This window comes from Monopterus albus, unplaced genomic scaffold (assembly GCF_001952655.1).
Source record: "Monopterus albus unplaced genomic scaffold, M_albus_1.0 scaffold94.1, whole genome shotgun sequence".
NCBI classification, from domain to species: Eukaryota; Metazoa; Chordata; class Actinopteri; order Synbranchiformes; family Synbranchidae; genus Monopterus; species Monopterus albus.
Genome location: NW_018127974.1, coordinates 2,762,652 through 2,785,828, shown reverse-complemented (window position 1 = coordinate 2,785,828; position 23,177 = coordinate 2,762,652). Strand labels below are relative to the sequence as shown.

The 23,177-nt window shown below is 40.0% G+C and overlaps 2 protein-coding genes and 1 long non-coding RNA gene across 6 annotated transcripts in view; 1 reads left to right on the top strand and 2 right to left on the bottom strand.

Moving 5' to 3' along the window:
• pals1a (protein associated with LIN7 1, MAGUK p55 family member a) overlaps window positions 1–7,596 on the bottom strand; it is a 46,436-nt gene extending 38,840 nt beyond the window's left edge. The window contains exon 1 of the mRNA XM_020608618.1: window positions 7,513–7,596. The gene's annotated coding sequence lies outside the window, so the exon portion shown is untranslated. The remainder of the gene's footprint in view (window positions 1–7,512) is intronic.
• On the top strand, window positions 6,434–12,501 carry LOC109964966 (uncharacterized). The gene is made up of 3 exons (XR_002275577.1): window positions 6,434–7,170; window positions 7,458–7,790; window positions 12,414–12,501. It is a non-coding gene; the product is annotated as an uncharacterized LOC109964966 (long non-coding RNA).
• Window positions 8,913–23,177, bottom strand: part of gphna (gephyrin a) — a 26,684-nt gene continuing 12,419 nt past the window's right edge. For 2 of the 4 annotated variants that reach the window (XM_020608614.1, XM_020608613.1), the window contains 16 exons: window positions 22,770–22,907; window positions 20,293–20,335; window positions 19,949–20,086; window positions 19,598–19,690; window positions 19,279–19,334; window positions 17,713–17,832; window positions 17,550–17,608; window positions 17,306–17,459; window positions 17,032–17,153; window positions 16,260–16,347; window positions 16,085–16,158; window positions 15,064–15,128; window positions 13,644–13,747; window positions 12,913–13,009; window positions 12,700–12,838; window positions 8,913–12,595 (listed from right to left, as the gene is read on the bottom strand). In XM_020608614.1, the coding sequence (XP_020464270.1) occupies window positions 12,705–12,838; window positions 12,913–13,009; window positions 13,644–13,747; window positions 15,064–15,128; window positions 16,085–16,158; window positions 16,260–16,347; window positions 17,032–17,153; window positions 17,306–17,459; window positions 17,550–17,608; window positions 17,713–17,832; window positions 19,279–19,334; window positions 19,598–19,690; window positions 19,949–20,086; window positions 20,293–20,335; window positions 22,770–22,907 (1,485 nt within the window). In that variant the 3' untranslated portion in view covers window positions 8,913–12,595; window positions 12,700–12,704. The remainder of the gene's footprint in view (window positions 12,596–12,699; window positions 12,839–12,912; window positions 13,010–13,643; window positions 13,748–15,063; window positions 15,129–16,084; window positions 16,159–16,259; window positions 16,348–17,031; window positions 17,154–17,305; window positions 17,460–17,549; window positions 17,609–17,712; window positions 17,833–19,278; window positions 19,335–19,597; window positions 19,691–19,948; window positions 20,087–20,292; window positions 20,336–22,769; window positions 22,908–23,177) is intronic. The other 2 variants (XM_020608617.1, XM_020608615.1) reach the window with 1 other exon arrangement.

Genomic DNA, 23,177 nt, shown 5'->3' with positions numbered 1-23,177 from the left:
AGCAGTCACCGGCCACATCGACCTGATCAGTGTTTGATTGTTGTTTCTTGTTGCTTTTCTTCTTTTGTCTCTCCTCTATCCACTCACCCCAACCGGTCGAGGCAGAAGGCCGCCCACCAAGAGCCGGGGTCTGTCAGAGGTTTCTTCCGTTAAAGGGAGTTTTTCCTCCCCACTGTCGCCAAGTGGTTGCTCAAGGGGGATTTGTTGGGTTTTCCCTATGTAATAATATTGATAACAGTAAGGTCTAGACCTTACTTTGTAAAGTGTCCTGAGATGACTTTTGTTGTGATTTGGCGCTATACAAATAAAATTTGATTTGATTATGGCTACAAGACTCGTGCATGAGAGACAACTTACAGACAGCCACTTTAAATCTGTACATGTGAACAGGAGGTTAAGCACTATAATAGCATTACAATGCAGTGGCTTACAGAAAAATATAAGCATCACTGATGCCAATGAAAATCTCACTACAGCTTCCCATACCTAGTGCTACACTCAATGTTTTTTGTAAGTAAATGTTAACATTTGCTATTTTAAATGGTTTTTCCACTGTAAAATTTCAACTTAAAATGAAAACACAAACATGCGAAATAAAGACATGGCAAAAAAGGTTCATCTTGTGATACACCTGTTTCCTTGAAGAGACTTCCATTTCCTCCCGAGGGTGTCAGGTAACTGACAAGAAGCAGAATACTGCATAAATCAGGACTGACCAGTAAACCCAAGGCCTGATGTTGGCTGTAGCATTATCTCAATGTGGAAGTTGTCTTTATACTATTGCCCAATGAAAACCAGCAACTGGCTTCTCCTGGTGGTAAGAAAAAGAACAGTATGTACAACTACTCCAGCAGGAGCATTACATAGTCCTTAGCTCAGGCAATTAATTACTCCTAAGTAGTTTAGGTTTCATTGCTTATCAGTAAACAATAGATGAACATGATCATTACAGTACAGCAGCGTGGTTTGAATGAAGACCAGAAGTGAGTGACATCTGGCTCTGGTATGAAGGCTAAATCACTTTAAAATTTGGCATGGAAACATGGGTACTGGCAGCTCCAGGTGAACCTGGGGAACCCCTGATCAGTTCTGTCCATTGACAATACCTATAAAGTTGACTCAAACAAGACAGGTGCATCCTCAACAATGCTGACAAAAACTGAGAGCATCACTTTGTGCACTTCTACTGTGAGTGGAGAGCAAGACAGAAACGTGGACGATGTTTGTTCTGCTGGAAAATACAATTATAGCCACAACCGGTAAAATACTACTCTAGTGACATTAAAAGAAGCTCACTACAGTTCATTATGGATCTCCTGACAGCAGTCCTGAGGAAAATCAGAGCAGAGGACTGTTCAAACTGCAGACAGCTGACACAATGAGTGAGTAAGGCAATAAGTCTCTGTGTACTGTGAATGTCACTGAGAGCAGAAGCAGAGTCGACTCTTATCTCGTGTTTAACCAACACACTAAAATACACATACACACACACACACACACACACTTACGTTCTTAAAAAGGGCCGTACCACCCTGTACCATACAAAAAGAAAATAAAAGGCAAAATGAGGGAGAGAGGAGGGAAAACAGATGCAAGCTTAAAATATTTTATGATGTAATGAATCAGAAAAGATGAAGAGAGATGACATAACCTGTTGTCAAAGTGCTGCAAAATCTTTGATATACTTAAAGTGGGAAAGTTTTCAACTATGACGTAATGGTGTAATAAACAGTAAAAACATATGTGGAATTATTGATAAGATATTTTTCCAATATTTGTCCACCATACCCTTCCAAAATTATCAAGGTATATCTCAGCTGTTGTAGCTGTACAACCATTAGAAAGTACAAATAATGTTTTTGTTTTTTAAATGGTGGAACAGGCTCCGAAATCTGCATTTAGCTTCTACAATATTTAAACTGTACTGAACAGGCCATAGTTTCATCTGGTTTCACCGACTAACAACCTGAAACTACTTATTAAATGCTCCAAGGGCACACTAGAATTAGGCACACTGACTAGCCAAGGCCATGGAGAAACATTCCTCACATACAAGGTGCACGACACTGACCAGGTGACAATATCACATCCAGAGCAAGTCTATCCCCGATTTAGTGCCAGATTTCGATTTGACAACAGCCAGTCAGGCCAGAGAGCTAGAGTGAGAATGAGAGTGAGCTGCAGAGAACAGAGGACTTCTGTATTTTGCTGGCCTGTGGCCCAGTGTGACTGTCCTCACCACTCCGCTTCACCAGCTCTGAGTGTACATGTCCATAAAAGTAAGCCTTGACCTTGTCACCATAGCAATGTGACCTCATGCTTGGCAGTAGAGCCTATCTAAAGGTCAGCTGAGAGTTTCAGAGCATCAGTGCTCACATACTGTCCTATAAAGTATACTATACAGCTTTAAACCAATGAAAAACATGCACCTGCAGTAAAGGGACCCCTAGGTAAATGATTACTGAGAAGTCCAGTAGTCTCCAGTGAGTGCAACCGTATTCGTCCATCCCATCACCTCCTCCACTTTAGCTTTCTCATCTCCAAAAAGTTGTGTATCTTGGTTACACGTTCAGTCTTTGGTTGCGATACGAATTAGTTAATGCTTCACAATAAATCATTTTGTGAGCGTGATTTAGATCACTTTGCAATCTCGGTCTCATGTGACAAACATTCTGCCATGCCTGCATTAACAGGGAGATGCCTTGCATCAAACCAAGCACTCCCTTTTCCTTACTAAGCTGCATTAACCAATAACAGGAATGCATTACATCACGTGACAAGCTTTGGGCAGGAAGAAGAGACTGATTCAAAAACAAATCCAACAGGTTTGACATTCTGTGCCCTCCTGCAACTTTTTTCAAACGTTGTACTGCCTGCCCTGTACACCTAGTGCTGAATAGCAGTTGAGGCTGAAATAAATCACTTTGAAGTTATTAGTTGCAGTTATTGGTTAACACAGCTTAGCAAAGAAAAGGGAGCGCTTGGTTTGATGTAAGGGATTTCTCTGATAATGCAAACATGGCAGAATCATTGTCATGTGAGACTGAGACCACACAGCGATTTAAATCATGTGCACAAAATGGTTCATCATGCAGCCCTAGTTAAAATCACCGGGAATGTCAAATAGGAACTCCCTCTGAACTTTAGTATATAAAAGAAGTGATTAGGCTCAAATTCCAGACCTGTCAGAAACATTATCAGCCACTACATACTTATGTTACTACGCATCACCACAAAACCTATACAGATACACTGACACTGAAACATTGTCAGTAAAGCTGTCAAGCTTTCAAAAAACAAAACAAAAACAAACAAACAAACGAAAAAACAAAGCAGCAGCAGCAGCATGCTGGACAGGTCGGACAAGCCCCAGTCTCACAGGGATCTTTATGGTATTAGTCACTTACAGTGGAGAAAGCCTAGTTTAAAAAGCCCATGTCATGCTTTTCTTTGTTTTCTGACTTGTATAAAATGTTACAACAGTGAATTATTATTTTAGACATTACCAAATGCTCAAAAGATTTGGTGTATGTTCTAGTACTTCTATGCAGAAGCAACTCAGTTTATACACATATCGGTACACTACCTGTTGGAATTCATTTCACCACTTTGGGACTATATGTGGTCGCCTGTAACGCGAGGGATTTGTGGGGGAAGACTCAGCAATCACTGGTTGGATTTGCTGACCCTAGAACTACTTGAAAGGGAGTGATGTTTCCACTACTCAGTGGGTCTTAACAGTACGTTTTTAAAAAACACATACATTGCATGTCTGCTAATGCCTTGTTTCTGTAACGTTAGAATAGTCGTAAGGCTGGAGAAGTTACTATGTCTGCATTATGCCAGTTAAAATGTCAGTGTTTTTTGTTTCCCCTGTTCAAAACTCAGTTTCAAGCAGCGCCCCTCTCGGTGGTTGTGGTTAGGATAATGTTAGGGAAAACACATCTCAATGGGGAAAACAGATTTTGACAACACTGGCAACGGGAGGTGTTTGCATTCACGAACTATCCTCTCGTTTTCAGGAATAGGGCCTCTGGTTTTATCATTCTGAGTTAACAGACTATTTGGAGTTATGACAGGTGCAAAGCTAATCCAGAAGTCCCCAAGATTAAACATGAAATGGCTGTAAATTAGCAAAAAGAGCATGCCATGGGCTCTTTAAACTTTTAAAAGAAAAACTATGCTACCACCTAGAACCTCAAGATACCAAATTTGAACTGAATGCAACAAATTAAAGTTGTATTTCAAAGCTATTTTCTGCTGAAAAGTTTGTGGTCCTACACCCGACTGTTCACTGTGTGTGTTCTCTAAAAAATACTGTTTGTTCCCTAAATCCAAAAGATAAGAGAGAGTCACCTACAACACAAAAGAAATATGTACAATATGTCTCTAGGTATTACAGAATGTGTTCTCTAACACTAGTCGGCACCATATTAAAACTGTGAGAAACAATACCATGCCACACTCTTTTGTAATTGCACTAAATCCTATCAGCAGATTGTAACTTTGCTGACCCACAGCATGATGCATGTGATGATTTGACTCCTAGATTTCTGTTTTTTTCCTAAGCTAATAGGACAGGGTCTCTCCGTCAAACACTAAAGTTTACTCTGTTCAATTTTTTCAAATTAGTTTCTGCCCAAAGGCACTCCAACAGTGCAGCCAGAACAGTGTGTTTTGCACACTGCCAAAGCAACACAAGGTTAGCATGAAATTTGCACGTTGGACATGCAGCATGGCACTGCAAAGTGACAACCATTCAATGGTATTAGGTGATTTTAGTGTCTCGGTCACAGAGGTAACCAAGAACCCAACAGTCATTATGCAGAAATGGGAGAATCTGCAGGAAGGATAACCATCTCATCGGTTATCCATCAATAAAGCCTTTATGGTAGAGTGGCTAGACAGAAGCCACTTAGAGTAAAGGAAATATGACAGCTGCTAGGAGCTAATCAAACAGGATTTAGGGAACTCTGACAACATGAGGAAAAAGGCTCTCTGGTCTATCGAGACAAAAACTGAACTCTCTGGGCAGAATTCCAAGTACTATGTCTGATGATCAGGCACTGCTCATCGCTAATACCATCATTACAGTGAAGCATTTTGGTGACTAGGGGTTGCATTATGTACACAAGTACACATGTACATGCTGGCCATACCATAGTCATTTAGGCAACATTCGACTCACCAAAATGCTTGCTTAGTATTTTGTTATAACAAGAAGCCACTTTCATTATAACAAGATACTTTTCTCGTCTTTATGATATATGCTCACATTAAAACACAGTTTTTCCTCATTATTACAACACTGGATTTTCTCCTTATAACAACACATGGTACTGTTTTTTCTTGTAATAACATGAGCCCTGCATGGCTTGGAGTGAGTGCAGTGCACAGTCATTTTGAGCAGTATGCTCATTCGGTGTTGGATGTTTTCCATCTAGTAACATCTGATAGGTCTACCAGTGCGCAAAAGTCAGAAGGTTCAATAACAGTTTGAGGGGAGGGGGTGAGGGAATGGTGGATCGAAACATTTTGTAACATCATCCATAAATTTAACGATATTCTCACATTACTGTCTGAAGAAGCATCACATAGCTACAATACCCACTAGTGGATCAAAACCACCTCATGACAGCAGTGCACAGATTGACATTACCTGCTCTCAGAAATGCCTCCAAGATGTTGATCAGGGAATGTGCAGCCTATGTATTATTTATCATGGCTCATAAGCTGCTTTTGTATGATGTTTTGTGTGCCTGTGTGTAAACTAATTATTGTATGCGGATTTCAGTGATTCTCAACAACTGTGCACCTCCACTCTGCAGCAAAGTAAAAAAAATATTCATATTCGAACACAAAAGACATCTCTCTCCAACTGCACTGAGGTGAAAACAAGCTACAACATAAGCTTCATCAGACGAGGCGGGCTCTGTGCTGCACAAACTGCTCTCTATGTGCAGCCAGCTGTGAAACCATCTCCAGCTTGCACTGATGAAAATTTGTCTATAGCTTGTTGTCTACCCCAATATTGTTGTAAAAGGCATCATATGTGTTTTAACAACATCTCACTTATGACTTATTGATTCAAGAACTTGGAATCTTTCCAACTTTACTGAATTCTCTTCAGTATCTGCTGTCATCGCTCCTGCACCTCTGGGGGCACGCTGTAATTCACATTCTGGGTAGTGGGCCACCATATGGAAAAAAAGTGTACACGCTGTCAAAAAATCTGAGTACTCATTTATAAAAATTTGTCAACATTCCCACCCCTAGTGGTGACAGCATCATGCCATGGAGGACGTCTCAGCAGCAGGGACAGGGAGAATGAGGAATGCAGCCAAAGAGGTCCTTGAAGAAAACCTTCTTCAGAATGCACAGAACGGAGATTGGGGTGGCGGTTCACCTTTCAGTATGACAATGACCTGAAGCATGCAGCCAAGACAACAGTGGATTGGCCTCAGGACCAGTCTCTGATTGGCCCAGCCAAAGCCCAGACTTTAACCCCAGAGAACATCTGTGGAGACACCTGAAGATGGCAGTTCCTGACACCTCCCATCCAATGTGTGAGGCTTGAAAGGATCTCACAGAAAGAATGGGATAAACTGCCCAAATCCAGGTGTGCAGAGCTAGTAGAGACTGGAAGCTCTAACTGCTGCCAAAGGGGCTTCTACTGAATGAAGGTTCTGAATATTTTTGTAAACCAGAAACTTCAGTTTTCAATTTTTAACTGACTTTCATTATGGGTTATTAAGTCTAGATTTGTGAGCAAACTTGGCACTTTGGTCCATTTCACATTAATTCTATATCACAGCAGAGTGTGCAAAAAGGGAGGTGTCTGAATACTTTCTGATTCCACTGTAGGTGGAGTCAAGCGTCTGATTGCGTTGACACCGACTTTAAACACAGTGGAAAGTAACTGCAACTTATCATTAACAGATCTAGCGTCCTACGAAACGGAAATGCAGCCTTAACTTCAGTTACTCTTAAAAATACAGCGTTACAGTAACGCACATCATTAGCCGACTTAACGTTACAATCACGTACCTAAGTTAGCAAAACGAAAAATTAAACACAGCCGCAATAACATGACATCAACGTGTAACGTTAACGATGATATTATAAGTAAGCCGAACAGCGTTTCTTGCATTTGACTTGAAACGGTGACAGGTAGGTAACACGAGCTAAGTGAGTAACGTTATTAAAGTTAGCTAAGAAAACTTACCGTTTTAGTAAGGCAGTTCCACTATCAAATTAACCCATACGTAGCTGAGTTATAGGCTAATCATATTCATTTTCAGTAGAAATACAGTGCCTTCAGTTGGTATAAACCTTTTTTATAAGTTTAAATTAACGAGCAGCCACCCTCACAACACTTTATTTAGCAATGGTGGGTTATTTTTAACGTTATCAGGCTAATGTTAGCAGCTAACTAGCTAGCTTGCGCCTTTCTGTAGCACCTGTTGATAACAAAGCCACTTCAGACCAGATCGAAAACACCGGAATACTCACTCTGTTCCTGAGCCGTCCACGTACACTCCTGTAGCTGCTATATCCAACAGGTAAATCGCTATTAAGTGTTAGTTTTAAGCCAGGCACTTATAGTTCCGGTTTTACTATTCTTATTCCCAGTTTCACTCTAACAGACTTGCTGGTCGATTATCGCACCCCACGGTGCTGACCTCCCTCTCTGTCTCTCCTCCCAGACTGTCATTCCGAGCTCCAGACAGATGCCACCAACCACATAAAACAGCGATGCTGATTGGATACAGCTACGAAAGAAATCTCGCGTAAGCCAATCGAACACGTTTCTACATCAGTGGAATGTAACACGTAGCTACTATACAACGGAATTATTACTGTTCATAAATTAGTGTCAAAGAAAACAAAACTAACCACAAACATGGGCAGAAACAATGAACAAACATAAGATTTTTTTGTTACAAATAACATTTTGATTTAAATTATTTAAATGAAATATTACATTTTGTACATTTGCCTCACTAGCTAAAGCCAGATTTAAGATAGAAATGGGCATTCAAAACAATCCTTCTACTGACTATATCAAAACTGTATATATCCATAGTTGCTTTAGTGGTCTTTCTGAATATATAAAAGGTTATGTTGCCCTACTGTTCTCATACAAGGTCATGTGTAACAATGCATTTGTTACTACTGAGGAGATACAGTACCAGTAGAGGTTACATCTTATATTGAAATGAGAAAAAATGTCTTCCATAGCATTTACAATAAATAAATCTTAGTATATTGCTACTGTATATGCTGGAGGATTAAATAAACAGGAAACTGTAGAATACACAACAGATTTATAGTCAAAGTACAGTAAACTACTTAAGTACTGTTATAATGAAGACAAAGAAACAGATACAGGCCTATGAAAAACCTGTCTGGGATGTTTTGAGATACTGAATTTACATAGGGTTTGAATCTCGGAGACTTGGGTTTCACAGTCATGGACTACAACAACATTACTTGTTATGGTTGATACCAGACCAGATAAGAAGGTTAGTATCAGCACTAATACCAGTGCAGTGTATGCATGTTGAAATTTTAAATCTTTCTGTCACCTTCCTTACAAATAAGCTGTATCCTCACTGCTGCTATTACTAAAAGAATTTACACTTGATACATGTGAAATAGGCTAATTGCATCATACAATATGGCAAAAAAACTATAGCATTTCTGAATGTGCCAGCTGTTGAGCTTACAACCCAAATAAAGGAGCAGCAAGACCTATAAATAGACTCTGCAATGTCAGATGATGTTCCTCTTATCTACTTACTGTAAGTCCTTCTTTTATAATCATTATGAGTCTACTTCAGAAATAGACTGCACCAACGATTACTCTTGTTATCACATCACCGACTATTTGGGGAAAAAGAGACTTGAAACCCAAACAGAACATACAGAATAATCAGGATTATTTTTATTAATTCATCTTCAGTTTCAATATCATTACAGAAAAAACATCCTCTTCATTATATTTATACAGAAGTAGTAGAATGCTGTGTCATTGCTTCATTACAAGTGCTGGTCATAGTTTATAGTGTGTGCAGTGTGACTGAGTTCAGTCCAGTGTTACGAATCACTCAGTACAAAGGCAGTTTAACAATAACCTGCTTCTTCTTAATCAAATGAATCTATCTGGGTTTGACTGGTCTTCTTTGGGCAGGTGCCAGGACATGCTCTGATGCTGCGTTCATGTCCGAATGGGTTTCCTATGCTGCCGAAAAAATGATAAATGGAGTCGAGTATTTGAATACTTCAATCCTTTTTTAATTTGGATGTCAGCCTTCTGAAGAATTAATGTCCACCTTTAAATTCTTGCAAAAAAGTCACTTTATTTTTCCCACTTTGTCTTCTTACATGACATGAACCCAGCATGAGCCATTGATAGATACTGTATATGGTGCATTTGAGGTAACTGGGATGTTTCTGACATCTGAGCTAGAGGAATAAATGAAAAGACAGTGTTGGTACCAGAGCCTGGACTTAGAAAACTCTTCTTCCTCACCAATAACTGCATCACGAATGACCATAAATGTAACATTTAGTCAGATCAGAAGCCAGGCCCAGGTGCTGCACCCTGATCTCTCACCTGGGATCAGACCTGCCCAAAGAGAAAGACACGCCCCACTTTATGGGCATGCAAGTGTGAAGAAGGTGGGGAGAGAAAGAGTAAGTTGAAGAGAGGGAGGAATGAGGGAAGAAGTGAGGAAGACTGTGTCAGCCTATAAGGGGAGACAGTTAAAGGTCAGAATTACTGACTAATGCAGTATTCAGGTGACAATAGCTAGATCATACTAGACATGAGCATCTTGTCTGTAAATATTGCTGACTTCATATTTCTTACATCAGCAGCATCAATGACATCTAGGAAAAAAACATCAGTTGTGTCATCCCGGTGTCGTGACGTACCATTAAATTCAAATAAGTGCCATAATTCTGTACCGGTTTTCCCAACATGACCTGAATGCAGCATTAGATCTTTGACCAAGTTTGGCACTGATCCCAATGCAAAAAAGAGGAGCTAGAGGGGTAAGGCATGGTGCATTGGTGAACGATTGGGACTCACAAACGTCTTATGATGGATGTGAATGGTCCTTGTTACCTGGTAAACAATTTAAGGTCAGTGTTTGATCAACAGGATGTTGCAGCCAACAGGTCTACTAGTCTGTAGGAGTAAAGTAAGCTTTTGTAGTGGGCTAAATACCAAACAAGGTTTTCTATGTTTCTCAGAGCTGCTCAGACTACATACAGTACATTGACAGAAAAGCAGTCAAATGATGCAGTTAGATTTACAACCTTGAACTGTATTGATATTTTTACTTTAACAAGCACCTTACCACTGTCATGGTAGAAAAACACCAGCTGTGTAATTTACAAGCACCTGAAAGCGACACCCTGCTTTCAACAAACATTGGGTTGGAGTTTTCTCTGAGTTGGGAATATAGTATGTCACAACTCATTCATTCATGTTTGTGTGGTTTATGGGTAAAATTTGGGGGGAAAAATTATGCCTGCTAAATAGCCAAAAAGAAGCCAGCCTTGGAGACTGGCTGTCAACAAAGTAGAATAATCTTTGGCTACTGACAGGATGATAGTATTTTATTTTATTTTTTTTTCATAGTGTCAACAAATCTCGTGAATTGATCCAACTACCAAGTACTGTGAGTGTATCCAAAGCCTGATACATCTTATTCATATGTGCTATTGAGCTCCACTGTTGTCCAAAACAATGACAATGAAAAACACACCAGTGAGCCACAAGGTCAAATGTGGATAAATCCCTGGCTAAAAACAGCCCACAATAAACACAGTTTACTTCGGTTTTAGTAAAGTTTGCTCAAAACTACAGTGGTCAGCTGTTAGAAATAACTGAGCCTTTAAAAAAAACCCGAACTATATATTTCTCACCTGTTTTAAAGAAACCGTTTGACATACTGATAAAAATGTTTACTTTTTTACCATGAGTTAGATGAAAAGATTGATGCCACTCTTTCATGTCTGCTTAATATGAAGCTCTCTACCACACTTATGTCGGTCTGACACACCCTGCCCACCCACGCCTCTTTACTAATTAACACGTTATGTCTTGAATCCATAAAAGAAAAAACAGGTTGAGTTGGTAGGTGGATTTTAGTAACCTTTGGACAGAGCCTGGCTTGCTGTTTCCCCACTGCTTCCAGTCTGTATGGAGTCCAGTCTACTGGTTGTAGCTCCAGATTTGATGGGCAGACAGATATCAGTCTTCTCATCTGACTCTCAGCTAGGAAGCAAACATGAGTATTTCCTGAAATGTCAAACTAATTTAAAGATTTTCATTGTACGCAGGAACCAGCTGGGTTGTGGTTGAAGGCCTCAGATGGGGTAGGGAGTACTGACTAACACATTGTTGGTTGGGTCTTTTCCTAGGATTTTATGACAGTAGGAAAAATAGAAAATAGAATAAAGCCATCCTTATTTTTTAATAGTCTTAAAAATGCAAAAATGACATTTATCAAAGACTATATAAGTATTTTAATTTTATAATGTATGTTTATGATGTAAACCTTGAACTCGGGTAAATCAAACATTTAAATGCAGGGTTAGGTCAGGGTGGACGACCTCTGAGATTACTACAGATCATTAAAGTCATTACATATTATATTATAATGATCATGTTCATACTGTATGTAATGTCAGAACAGATAAATCCAGCAGCTAAAATGTAGTGTGGTGAGGGAGGATTTAAATCCTGCCTCACACTGCCTACAGCTGAGCCACAACTCACCGAGAAGAGTTTCATGGTTTTCAGTGTGAGTCATGACGAGTTTTAGTGATTTTAGAGTTATCTGGATGAAAAAAAAAAAAAAGTACAAACAATCCTTGCCCCTGGCAAAAAAGTCATATTTACTATACTGGCACAAACTATATCAGCAGTTTCATTGAAGAGATTTTTAAAAGCCTTTAGTTCATATGTCTGTCAATACTGATGTTAGGGTCAGTGTGTTCTAGGACGGGTTGTAGTGATACTGCAGGGGCGAGTTATCAAGGAATTCCTATATCTGCATACGGGGGGGACAGAGCATAAAAAGACAGAAAAAGAAGAAGAAAAAGGAGGGGGAGAGAAAGGGAAACAAGGTCAGGAGGAGTGGAGGAAGGAGGGAAAAGTCTCTACATCTCTAGATCTACCAGGGAAATGTTGAACGCACAAAGCAAATGAACAGGAGAGAAGAGGGCATGATTACTACTAAGATGATAATATTCAATCAGAACCATGAGAGTCATAATAAATAGAATATTAATTAACAGTATTAATAATCATTATCATTGGGATCATAATATTATTACAGAATAAATCTCATATTTTATATATTTTTTTTCACATTTTTTTCTCCATTGAAATACAGTGATCTCCTCAGAGCAGACCAATGAGGATTCAGCCTGCGCTGGCTCCCATTTGCTGTTGCATATGACATCACAGCTAATGGCGACCAGGTAGACATGCATCACTTCCTGCCCTCCCCTGTTTCCTGTCCAGACAGGAAGTCCTGGCACTGCCTTGGTAATCGGTAGAGTGTGTCATTAAAGTCTGGGGAGAAAAGCATTGTGGGGGATGGTCAGAGTTAGTGTTTTCCCTTTATTATGTCTCCTGTGTGACTACAGGTGAATAAAACAGATGAGAGTAGGACATACCTGCATCATAGCCGTCCGATGACCATGACGTCCACAACCTCTCCTTTATGCAGTTCCACATACTGCTCTGTTTTAGGAGGTAACATCAGTAGGCCGTTGGCACTACGCATGGACATTAGCCTGCTGGATACCTGGTTTCCTGGACAGAGATGATGCATGTGTGAGTCAGTCAGTGTGTTGTGCATTTGTGTGTGTGCATGTGTGTGTGCGCACCTGTGCTCTGTGCCCAGGGCAGTGGCTCCTGGTGATGCCAGGTTAGAATACAGCGGTGGTATTCTGGTCTGGGATCCAGCTTAACGTCACAGGAGAGCTGGAACACAAACATACACATGTCTGTACAACTGCCTTTGTGAGGACACTCACTGACATGGCCCTCTTACCATAACCTAAACCTAGGTTTAACCTTAAGCCTAAAACCAAATCTGTGCCTTCACACAACCATGTGAAGGTGCGTCAGAAAGTGGCAACCGGTCCAAATGTCAAAACACTGCTTTAACCATTAAAGAAAGAAATTAACCATTACTATCCCAAAATATTATACAACTTAGTGGGCCAAGCACAGTATAGTATCAAATACTGTTGCTTTCAAATAATGCTCACTTCTGAACATTACAAATATGTGTCATACTGTAAGAATTAGTAATAGATGTCTGACTTCATTCACACACTTCACTCATCAGCACCATTTACAGTATATTAACTGTTAAAAGGGTATGGTTACTGTGCATGTGCTGGATTCTGAGATGCATTTTTACACACAGTGACACATATTTTCAGACATTTAATGTGATAAGTTATTGATCTGCCAAAGGGGAGTTTAACCTTTTCTCATGCTTCTTCACAGTAAGGTCAGTTACCAGGTTGGAGGAGTGTCTCCATACTTAACAGCTCATCAGTTCAACTCTGTGAATTAGTGACAGCCTGTGTGTATGTGTGTGTCTCACCCTAGCTTTAATAATAGTAGGTCTAGGGTCCAGAATGCCTTGCATCTTCCTCAGAGCAGGAATCACAAACAGGTTACATGTCACCACTGCAGACACTGGGTTGCCTAGAAAACAACACAACACTGGGAAGAAAACCTGGAAAGTACCAACAACTGAGTTACATAATTACCAAAATCTATATATTACTACATACATACTGTACAGTACACAGTGTCTGCAGTATAAATGAACACACGTCTGCACAGTTTCCATTTGTGGAAAGTATGTTGTTGCTGTACTGTGCTTGTCTATGTGTTAGCTGCTGCTATGTCTTTACATCAGTATAGCCCAGACTGTGCACATATTGTACTTGGTGAATACATTTACCCTGATGCCAGTCACAACCATCACTGGAGACCTTGTACTAATACACTTCTGGCTGTTAGCAAAACTGTCTGGAGGACAAGGAGACTTAACAAGGCTGACTGGGCTGTTATTGTTATGTATGTTTGGACTACAAAGGAAGGATAAGGATATGTTAAACACAAGGAATATGTTTCCTGTACAGAACCGAGGCAGCCATCTGCAGCGCAAACACTAATGGCTCTAGTTTGAATTTTCTCAAGGATGACAACTCCTCAGTTTATCTTTTTCTTACCACCAAAAGCAAATGAAATAACACTAATGAAAAAGGGGGAGGACAGGGACAAAACTAACTTGGAATGAAAGCTGAATTATCACAACTTTCACCTTTTCCCACAGCAGTACCAATTTGTCTCGTCTTGTAGTAATTATCAAAGTTGTAACAAATCAAATATTTCTGCTTGGAGAAGAGAGAAGCTTACCATAGGTGAACAAGAAACGGCTAACATTTTTGTATGCCCCAGCTCTATTTAGTCCCACCTCTGCCCATATTTTCAAAATACCTTGGTGATCGTGTTCCTCTGGCCAATGGCATTTAAGCTGCCACCGTCACCAATATGAAGAGTACATGTCAGCTACTCGGTGCCGCTGACTTTGAGCTGCTGATAGTTTTCATTTTTTAACTTACCCAAAAGAAATCAGGACCATGTAAATGCAAAAGGTCAGCCTTCTGTTGGATTTCATGTACTGTACATCCTCTCTTATGTTTTGTTTTTTAAAATGCAGATCTTAGTTTCAGTTAGTTAACATGTAGGACATTCCTGAGCCAACACATACCTGACTTTTTAAACAACCACATCTTTTTGTACACAAACTGCATCACTGTGCTTTACTCCTCTTCTGCAGTGTGCCTGCTGTTCTGGTGGCATACAGTATGCCATATGGCTTCAAATGAATAATATTTGTGGGTGTTGAGCCAGAGGAACAGTGATCACAGAGGGTCCAGGGGACTGAACAACAAGGAGATACACACTTACTGACAACACACAAACACTTGCAACAGATAGAAATATATTACCTGGCAGAGCAAAGATGAGTTTCCGTGATCCATCAATGTCAACTGTGGCAAAGGTAGTAGGAAGACTGAAGAAAGGAACCACAGAGGGAACTAGTTTACCTTTAGTAGCTTTGACTGTGTCAGAGCCAGTGGTAGCATCAGTAACAGTAGCAGCAGTAATAGCACTGCTATCAACAGTGACAATGTAGTAGTGTCAGCATCATTTGTTGTAGTAGTTGCAGGAACAGTACCACTGTACAGGAACACCAGTAAAACAATAGTTTTATAGTAAAAAAAAAAATAGTAGCACAAATAAAAATAATAATGGAGGCTAGAGTGTGTGATTGTTTGTCTGTCTCTAAGTGTCAGCCCTGTGATAGATTACAGACCTAAACATGGTGTACCCTGCCTCTCACCCAGTGTTGGCTGGGACTGGCTATAGGCACCCAACCACCCCCATCCCTCTACTGCAGGATAAGAGGTATAGATAATGGATGGATGGAGGCTAGAGTAATAATATTAGTACTAATAGTATTGCTAACAATAATACCAGCAATAATAGCAGTAGTTTAAGCAGTTCTTGCACTAACACTCTAAAAACAGCAAGAGCAGGAGTGGAAGTGCTGTAGTAGTAATAGTAGTACTAAAAAGAGACTGTAATTGCAGTAGTAGTACAACTGACATTACTATTGGAAGTAGTAATAGCAATGGTAGCAGCAAAAGCAGTAGAAACTGTATTATTAGCAGCAGCTGAAATACTACACATGGCAGTAGTAGCAGCAGAAATTGTAGTAGCATCTACAGTAGGTGTGACACTAGTAACTACAGTAGTAAAAGCAGCAGTAGTAGTAGTAATAGTAGAATAAGTAGTAGGAGAAGTAGTGAAATCAGCAGCACATGTAGTTGGAGTATGAATAATGTGAACTGAGAAGAGGTTCAGCTTATTTCTGACCAGGGTCAATAAGACAAGCCTGAATAAAGCCACTGTATCCCCTGTTTTAACCCCTCCCCCCAACCCCCATCTCTGCACTCCCCATCTTACCCTGGCTTCATAAAGACTCGTCCAAAGTGGATCTGAGCATGAAGGTCAATATCCAGCACCTGCTTTAGGTAGTCCTGATAGACGCACAAACACAGACATGTGGAGAGCAATAATACTGTAAAACTGAACCACAGTCTACTGCTTTCATCTGTTGTACTAGCAGAAAAGAGTTTACCTTCTCTCCCATGGACACGCCTCCTGAGGTGATGATAACATCGGCACGACTGATCCCCTCATGAAGAGCAGACAGCAGGTCATCAGGGCTGCAAACACAACCATGCATGGTACACACTCAGTTCACTAAACACCGGGAGTGCAACTCAACCTGTGACATCAGCTGTATACTTTCTTCTGTGGCTGGGGAGGAGCTTTGTTCAGTTTAAGAAAATAACCCTGATGATGCCACAGTGATGTCACTGGACTTTTGTTAGATCAGCCTTGAAAACTATATATTACTAATGAAACGCTTGTCTTACAAAGTGAAGATGTGGAGTTTGACATCTGCTGTTACAAGGAAGTAAGTGCCATCATGTGTAGTGTTGGATCCAGCATTTGGGAAGGATGAGCCATGCTAAGACTAAACTAGGACATACTACAAGGGACTAAAAGTTAGGATATCCCTGACTCTGCCGTTTCAATTTCGACCCGTTTTAATTTTTTTAAATTTAAGCCTCTTGCTGTTAGTCACTGGTAAGACTGGCCAAAAGGAAAGAAATGATAACAAATTCAAACATTAACACTATCCAAAGATGTTATAACTTTTTTTTCTCCTGACACATTGCCCCAAACTGTATAGTGGTGAATACTTTTGCAAGCTACATTTCCCAGATTTAAAATAAGGCACACAACATACAGTTCCTTAATCTGCAAAGATCCTTGATGCAATAGAAAGATTTGACAGCAACAATGCCAGAGCAGTTTGTTGAACAAAGCTAAAATGCTCCTACTTGTCTCCAACAATGCCCAGGTTGATAGTGGGGTATCCATGTTCTTGGATGGTGGCCAAAAGAGTGGAGCGGTTAGAGTCTCTGATCTTCCCTGGGTGGAGGTCATCCTCTGGATTCAGCAGCTACAAACACACACACACACACACACACACACACACACACACACAGAAACAGACACATTTAACTGGCATCTTGATTTAGTAGCAAACCAAAACTGTAAGAATGAACATCAAAAGACGAGTCGGAGTGGATTTGTATGTGTTTATGTGAATACCTCATTTCCAGTGGACATGACAGCCACTACAGGGAACTTGTGCACGCTGACCTCAGTCACTCCCACTGTAGCCAGCAGGCCAATCTCTGAAGGGCCCATATGTGTGCCTTTAGCCAACACACACTCCCCTCGCCTGATGTCATGACCTATTGGCCTGTACAGACACACACATAAGTAACAGGTGGCTTTCTAATGCGACTTTAACATCACTTGGCCTCTGTTGGTTTCCTTAAGCACTTTTTACCTGATGTCCTGTCCAGGCCGGGCCTGGACCATTATCCTAACCTCCAACTCCTCTGTACCCTGTAACAGACAGTCAATATCACCAAGCCACATACTGTCCAGCAGTGAAGTAATCCCACAAGTAGAAACCATTGTTCAAGGAACATCTGAAGTGTTGTACTTACATCTTCAGACTCCCTCAGCAGCTCGGTATCTTCTACTTGGACCACAGCATCAGCTCCACAAGGAATGGGAGCCCCAGTCGTCACCCTCATCACCTGACCTGGCATCACTGTATGGGTCGGCTGCACACAAACACACAATGTTTACAGAGTCTGATGATCATCAGGTGCTTCTACTATAATAGCCTGCAGTTACTGTATTTTTACTTATGAAGTCATAATAGAGTCAAGTCTACACAGTATTCAGACCCTTTCATTTGTTGCACACCTTACTGTGTTGTAGACTTAAAAATGGCCATTTTTGCACATCAATCTACACCCAATAACCAGCAATGATAAAATTACAAACTTGACATGTTACTCAATATACATGCTTATTTCCTATACTCTTATTTTTATGCTTATTTCTTGTATTTTTAAAATATTTTTTAAAGCATAAAAAAGTATAAAAATGGTGTATAAAATACACAGAACTGAGGGAAGGAGGAATTCATCCAAACACAGAGAGGTCCTTGATGGAAACCTTCTCCAGTATGCACAGACCTAAGCATATAGCCAAGACAACAGTAGAGTGGCCTCGGGACCAGTCTTTGTCCCTGAGTGGCCCAGACTTTGACCCCAGAGAACATCTGTGGAGACACCTGAAGATGGCAGTTCACAGACACTTCCCATCCAATGTGATGATGCTTGACAGGATCTGATGGAGAGAATGGGATAAACTACCCAAATCCAGGTGTGCAGAGCTAGTAGAGAGTTCCCCAGGAAGACTGGAAGCTCTAACTGCTGCCAGTACTGGATTAAGGCTCTGAATACTTTTGTAAATGACAGATTTCAGTTCAAAATTTTTAAATAAATTGCTAATTTCTAAAGTCCTGTTTTCACTTTATTATTATGGGTTATTGAGTGTAGATTTATGAGCAAAATGGCAGTGTCTTTTAAAATTAAATCAACAACAGAATACTGTGCGGAAAATAAAGCCTGAATACTTTCTGAAGCCGCTGAATGCAGATGTCATATTAACAGGATTCATTAATCTTGCACACCACTGCTTCCTATTCCAGTGTTTATGGCAACATTGGTGTGTCATCTTTCATGGCTGAAATGCAGTGTGATGCATGCATCACTGTGACAGGCTGAGCTGTTTCAGAGCTACTAGACCAGTGATGTGACTGGCTGAGAGTATCTTATTAATCACCACATCCTCTGATGTAAATTCTGCCTCACCCCTCTCTTTTCCACTTTTCACTGCTGCACATACTTGAACTAAAATAGCAAGCAAGCTTGCCCACACCCACACACTCTGTGCTGGTCACTGTGTTTGCAACATTAAAACAGGGCCCAGAGATTTTATAACACAGTCACTGGAATCTTTAATAGTAGTGCTACTACTAGTGAAGGTAGCATATTTTATTTAGCTGTGTTACTCATAGTGGCCACCCTAAAATATCTAGTAATGTTTGTATGAGTGAAGATGCCACACTTGTGTTTTTAACAATGTGAGCAGCTGTACTGCTAAACTAATGGGATGATTCAGGATTTTCTGCATAGTGTTAGTGTATTAGAGCTGACCTGTTGTCCAGCCTGTGATTCTCCCATGATGAAGCGATCTCCTGGGCCGTCAGCAGCTACAGGTCAATGATAATGATGTTAACCAAGTTAATTATGGAAATTAGAACATGACTATTGATTTTTCATCCAATAATAACCAAGAGGACAGCTTACATACAGTAATGTGTGTGAAGAATTTGCTCTTGATCCAATGCCAACAAATAAAAAAAATGATGAATGCAAATGTTTAATGGCATTTTCATGGATCCCATTTTACAACTGCATCTTTTGGCATAATGTTTACCTAGTGTATGAAATGAGACAGTACTGGTGCTCTCACCTCGTACAGCGTAGCCATCTTTAACAGAGGCAGGGAATGGAGGAAGGTTGTCTTTGGCATAGATGTCCTGAGCGAGCACTCGACCCAAACCGTCTGCAGAGAAAAGTCCAACCCAGTTCAATCTAGTGCTAACCACAATGTGATGACAAGCATTTCATCAGATACACAATGATACAAAAATGACTATAGTACAAGTGTATGGATGAGCATCTGAGCACCAAACTGCTCCAGACCACTGAGTGTTTGTTTACATTGTTCTCTGTGGCCATAAAATAGCACTAGACAGCCAAGTCAAACAGAAAACAAATGCACATACAGTATGCACACCTACACACACGTCTGGAGACTCACCTCTGTAGTTAATGACTTCAATTCCCAGAATAGGTGTCATCTCTAGAACAGTGATGAAGGCTTTGTCCATTGACGTCAATGGGAAAGGGGACATGCGATGGCGACGTGCCACTTTACTGATGTCCACTGCGCTGTGGCCTACGCACACAAAGACAACATTCCAGAGGATGGCTGTGAGTAAATGTACTGTGAATACACTATAACACGCAATACCACAGAGTTTCTAAATTTTCTACAGTGATTTAAGCTTCTGGTGGCTTGCATGTTAATGAGACACACACACACGCACATGCACGCACACGCGCGCACACACACACACACACACACACACAGTCTGAACTTACTGGCTCTCAGAATGTTCTCATTACTGCCACATCGTGACTGAACCTGCAGAAAGACAGACAGATATTCTATATTTGGCCATTGTTTGAAGCGAATGTCTGCAGTGAATGACTTAAATACATATTCTTTATGACAAGACAGTCTGGCATAACCTTTCATGTTGATATATCTACTGTAATAGTAATTTATAGGACATGGAATCATAAAGAACATGAATTCTAGCTGTAATGTTTAAAACCAGCACACTAGCAGCTCTCTGTTTAATTCCCTGAGGGCACAGGACAACACAGGATTATTAGAAACAAGCATGAACATGGGGTTCTACTGATATATCAGCTCACTCCTATTCTTTAATCACATATCAGATCATATCAGCTGGTGTCTGCTGTCCATCCCTGCTCTGACGGACTTTATCAAGGCAGTTTGTAAAACCTGTGATGACATTTGACCTTTTCCAATTATCATATTCATTTACTCAAGAGGTCATCAATACTTTTTCTTCTTTCTTTATTTGTTTAACACTCTGCTCTGCCAGTTGTAGTATATTTTAAAATCGGAGCCTTTTTCTTCATTTAAAAGTAAAAAACTGCTTAACAATGAAGAAAAAAACCAAACACCGTATGTTCTGAAATAATGTCAGTATTCAAATAATGGCAGTGTCGAGCACAAACAAATGAATGCTGGTCAACAATAAAGGACAATTAAAAAAACACAGAGGAGCAGTGCAAATTCCTGTACTATGATTTTAAGGCAATTCAACATTAAGTACATCTGCACAGCACTAATACCATCATTAAAACAATAGGTCTTACTCACCAGTCTGCTGCTCTGAGTTCCCATTTTTAAAACAAATACTTAACATTCACCAATTAATTCCAATCACCTCTACTGTTTTAGCTACTGATAAGGTACAATCACTGAAACTCAACACTTCCTGCACATTTCAAATTAAAAGCCTTCAAAGGAAAAGCAGAGGGAGTCCACCCTAAATTTTGAGAACTCTCAAAATGTTTATGATCCATCTTTATCAGACATTATTCCAAAGAAGATCTTGTTTTTCAAAACAGTCATGAAATGTTTGCAAACTTGATTACTATTCCTTTCCCTTTGTATGTTGCTTTTGTCACTTATGCCCAACTTGGGGAATGTGTGCGCTCTCTCTCTTCTGTGTGTCAAATTAAAAGTCAGTCAGAAATTAGAAGAATTGTGCCTTTTAAGATGCTGTAAGGCTTTTAATGTAAAATATTTGTGCAGGAAGTATAAGTTTTGTTGACAGTGTCTTAAAACGGTGATCAAAAAGAAAAATGGAAGCAACTCAAAACAGTAACTTGTTAAGAAAAACATCATTTGTGTCGGAGAAGTCAGAGCAAAACAGTGGTGAATATAACATGACTGTTGTACTGACAGAATTAGTGGTGTGGACCTTTATCAAATCAGCAGGTAAAATGGAGGTGAAGTGTTTGTATTAACAGCAAACATCATCAACAGTAAATTAAAATGGGAGAAGATTGGAAAATAGGGTGGCTTCTTACGGAAAATATGATAAATATATGTATAAAACAAGTGGAATTAGAAATAGAACTTGTCAGTTTTTATAACCCAATTTCAAATACAATCCAGGTTTTCACTGTAACGTAGGTAAATACAAATAACACCATAATTTCAACATGAGCTTTAAGACAATTCCAGCATAATTTGAGTTTTTGCACTTTTTCCCATTTTCAGCTTCTTGACATCCATTAACTGGGGCAGTTTTTGCATGAATGTACCACAACTGAAGATGTTTATATTTCAGTTTTGCCAAACCTCACAGTCCCATTCACTCCCATTCAATTCCAAACACCACACAAGTCCCGGGAATTTTCATTTGTTAAGGAAAGGTAATCCATCACTGTGAGCAACAGGCCAACAATCACGTTTTGCGATTTAGAACTGTAACATCGGACTAACATCCAGCTTCATATGGATATATTTATATACACACTGCATATATATCCTAGAGCCAAACTGAAAAAAGATTGGGAGTCCCATTAAATATACCCATCCATAACACTTAAAATTTTAGGAAGTGGTCTCAGTGGTTACACTGGAACCAAGCAAATCTCAAGATCATCCGAATGAATGCCTGCTTTTGAGAAAATCATATGAGCAACCTCTTCTTCTCTGGAATTTTGTTACAATAAGTAATAAAAACATCGAAAAATATATCTAAAATGACAGGAAAAGGCTGGGGAATCCGGGAAATAAGCAGAAACTCCAATCATGCAGGAACTGTCCTTTACTGTCTAATTTAAATTGAACTAGGTTTCCACTGCTGCTAGTAGTAACGGTGCACATGCTCTAGAAATACTGCAGTGTCATGCAAAGTGCCACATGTTGTTTTAATTGCAATTTTTATGGTTGGAAGTGATTTTAATTTTCAGCGATTCTGATTTCTTAGTGCTCATTTCTGTGTGCATGTATGAAAGTTTGTGTGTACCTTGGGTGTCGGGCATGAGGCGGTGGAAAGGCGGGAGGTTGCCTGTGTTGCCCGTGGTGACTCGGAAGGGGTGGAGCTTAAAGAGGCAGAATCTCGAGGAAGCACCTGAACACCTCGAGAAATGATCGAGTCCGGGATCTACACACATGCGCGCACACACACAAACACACACACTTCATGCTAGTCAAAGAATTTTCTTCAGTTGTTTTACTGTCAGCTAAAGTTGTGCCTACATGACACTTGGATATTTGGAATGAAAGCTGCACATGTTTCAGCACTACTTTGATGAAGCAACAAACTCTTATTACTTCGGTACATCATTCCAACATATAGGGGCATGGTTTATGTTTCCTTTGCATACATGTTATATTTGTTCCCTGTGGCATTCAACTTTCCCAGTGAACTTTC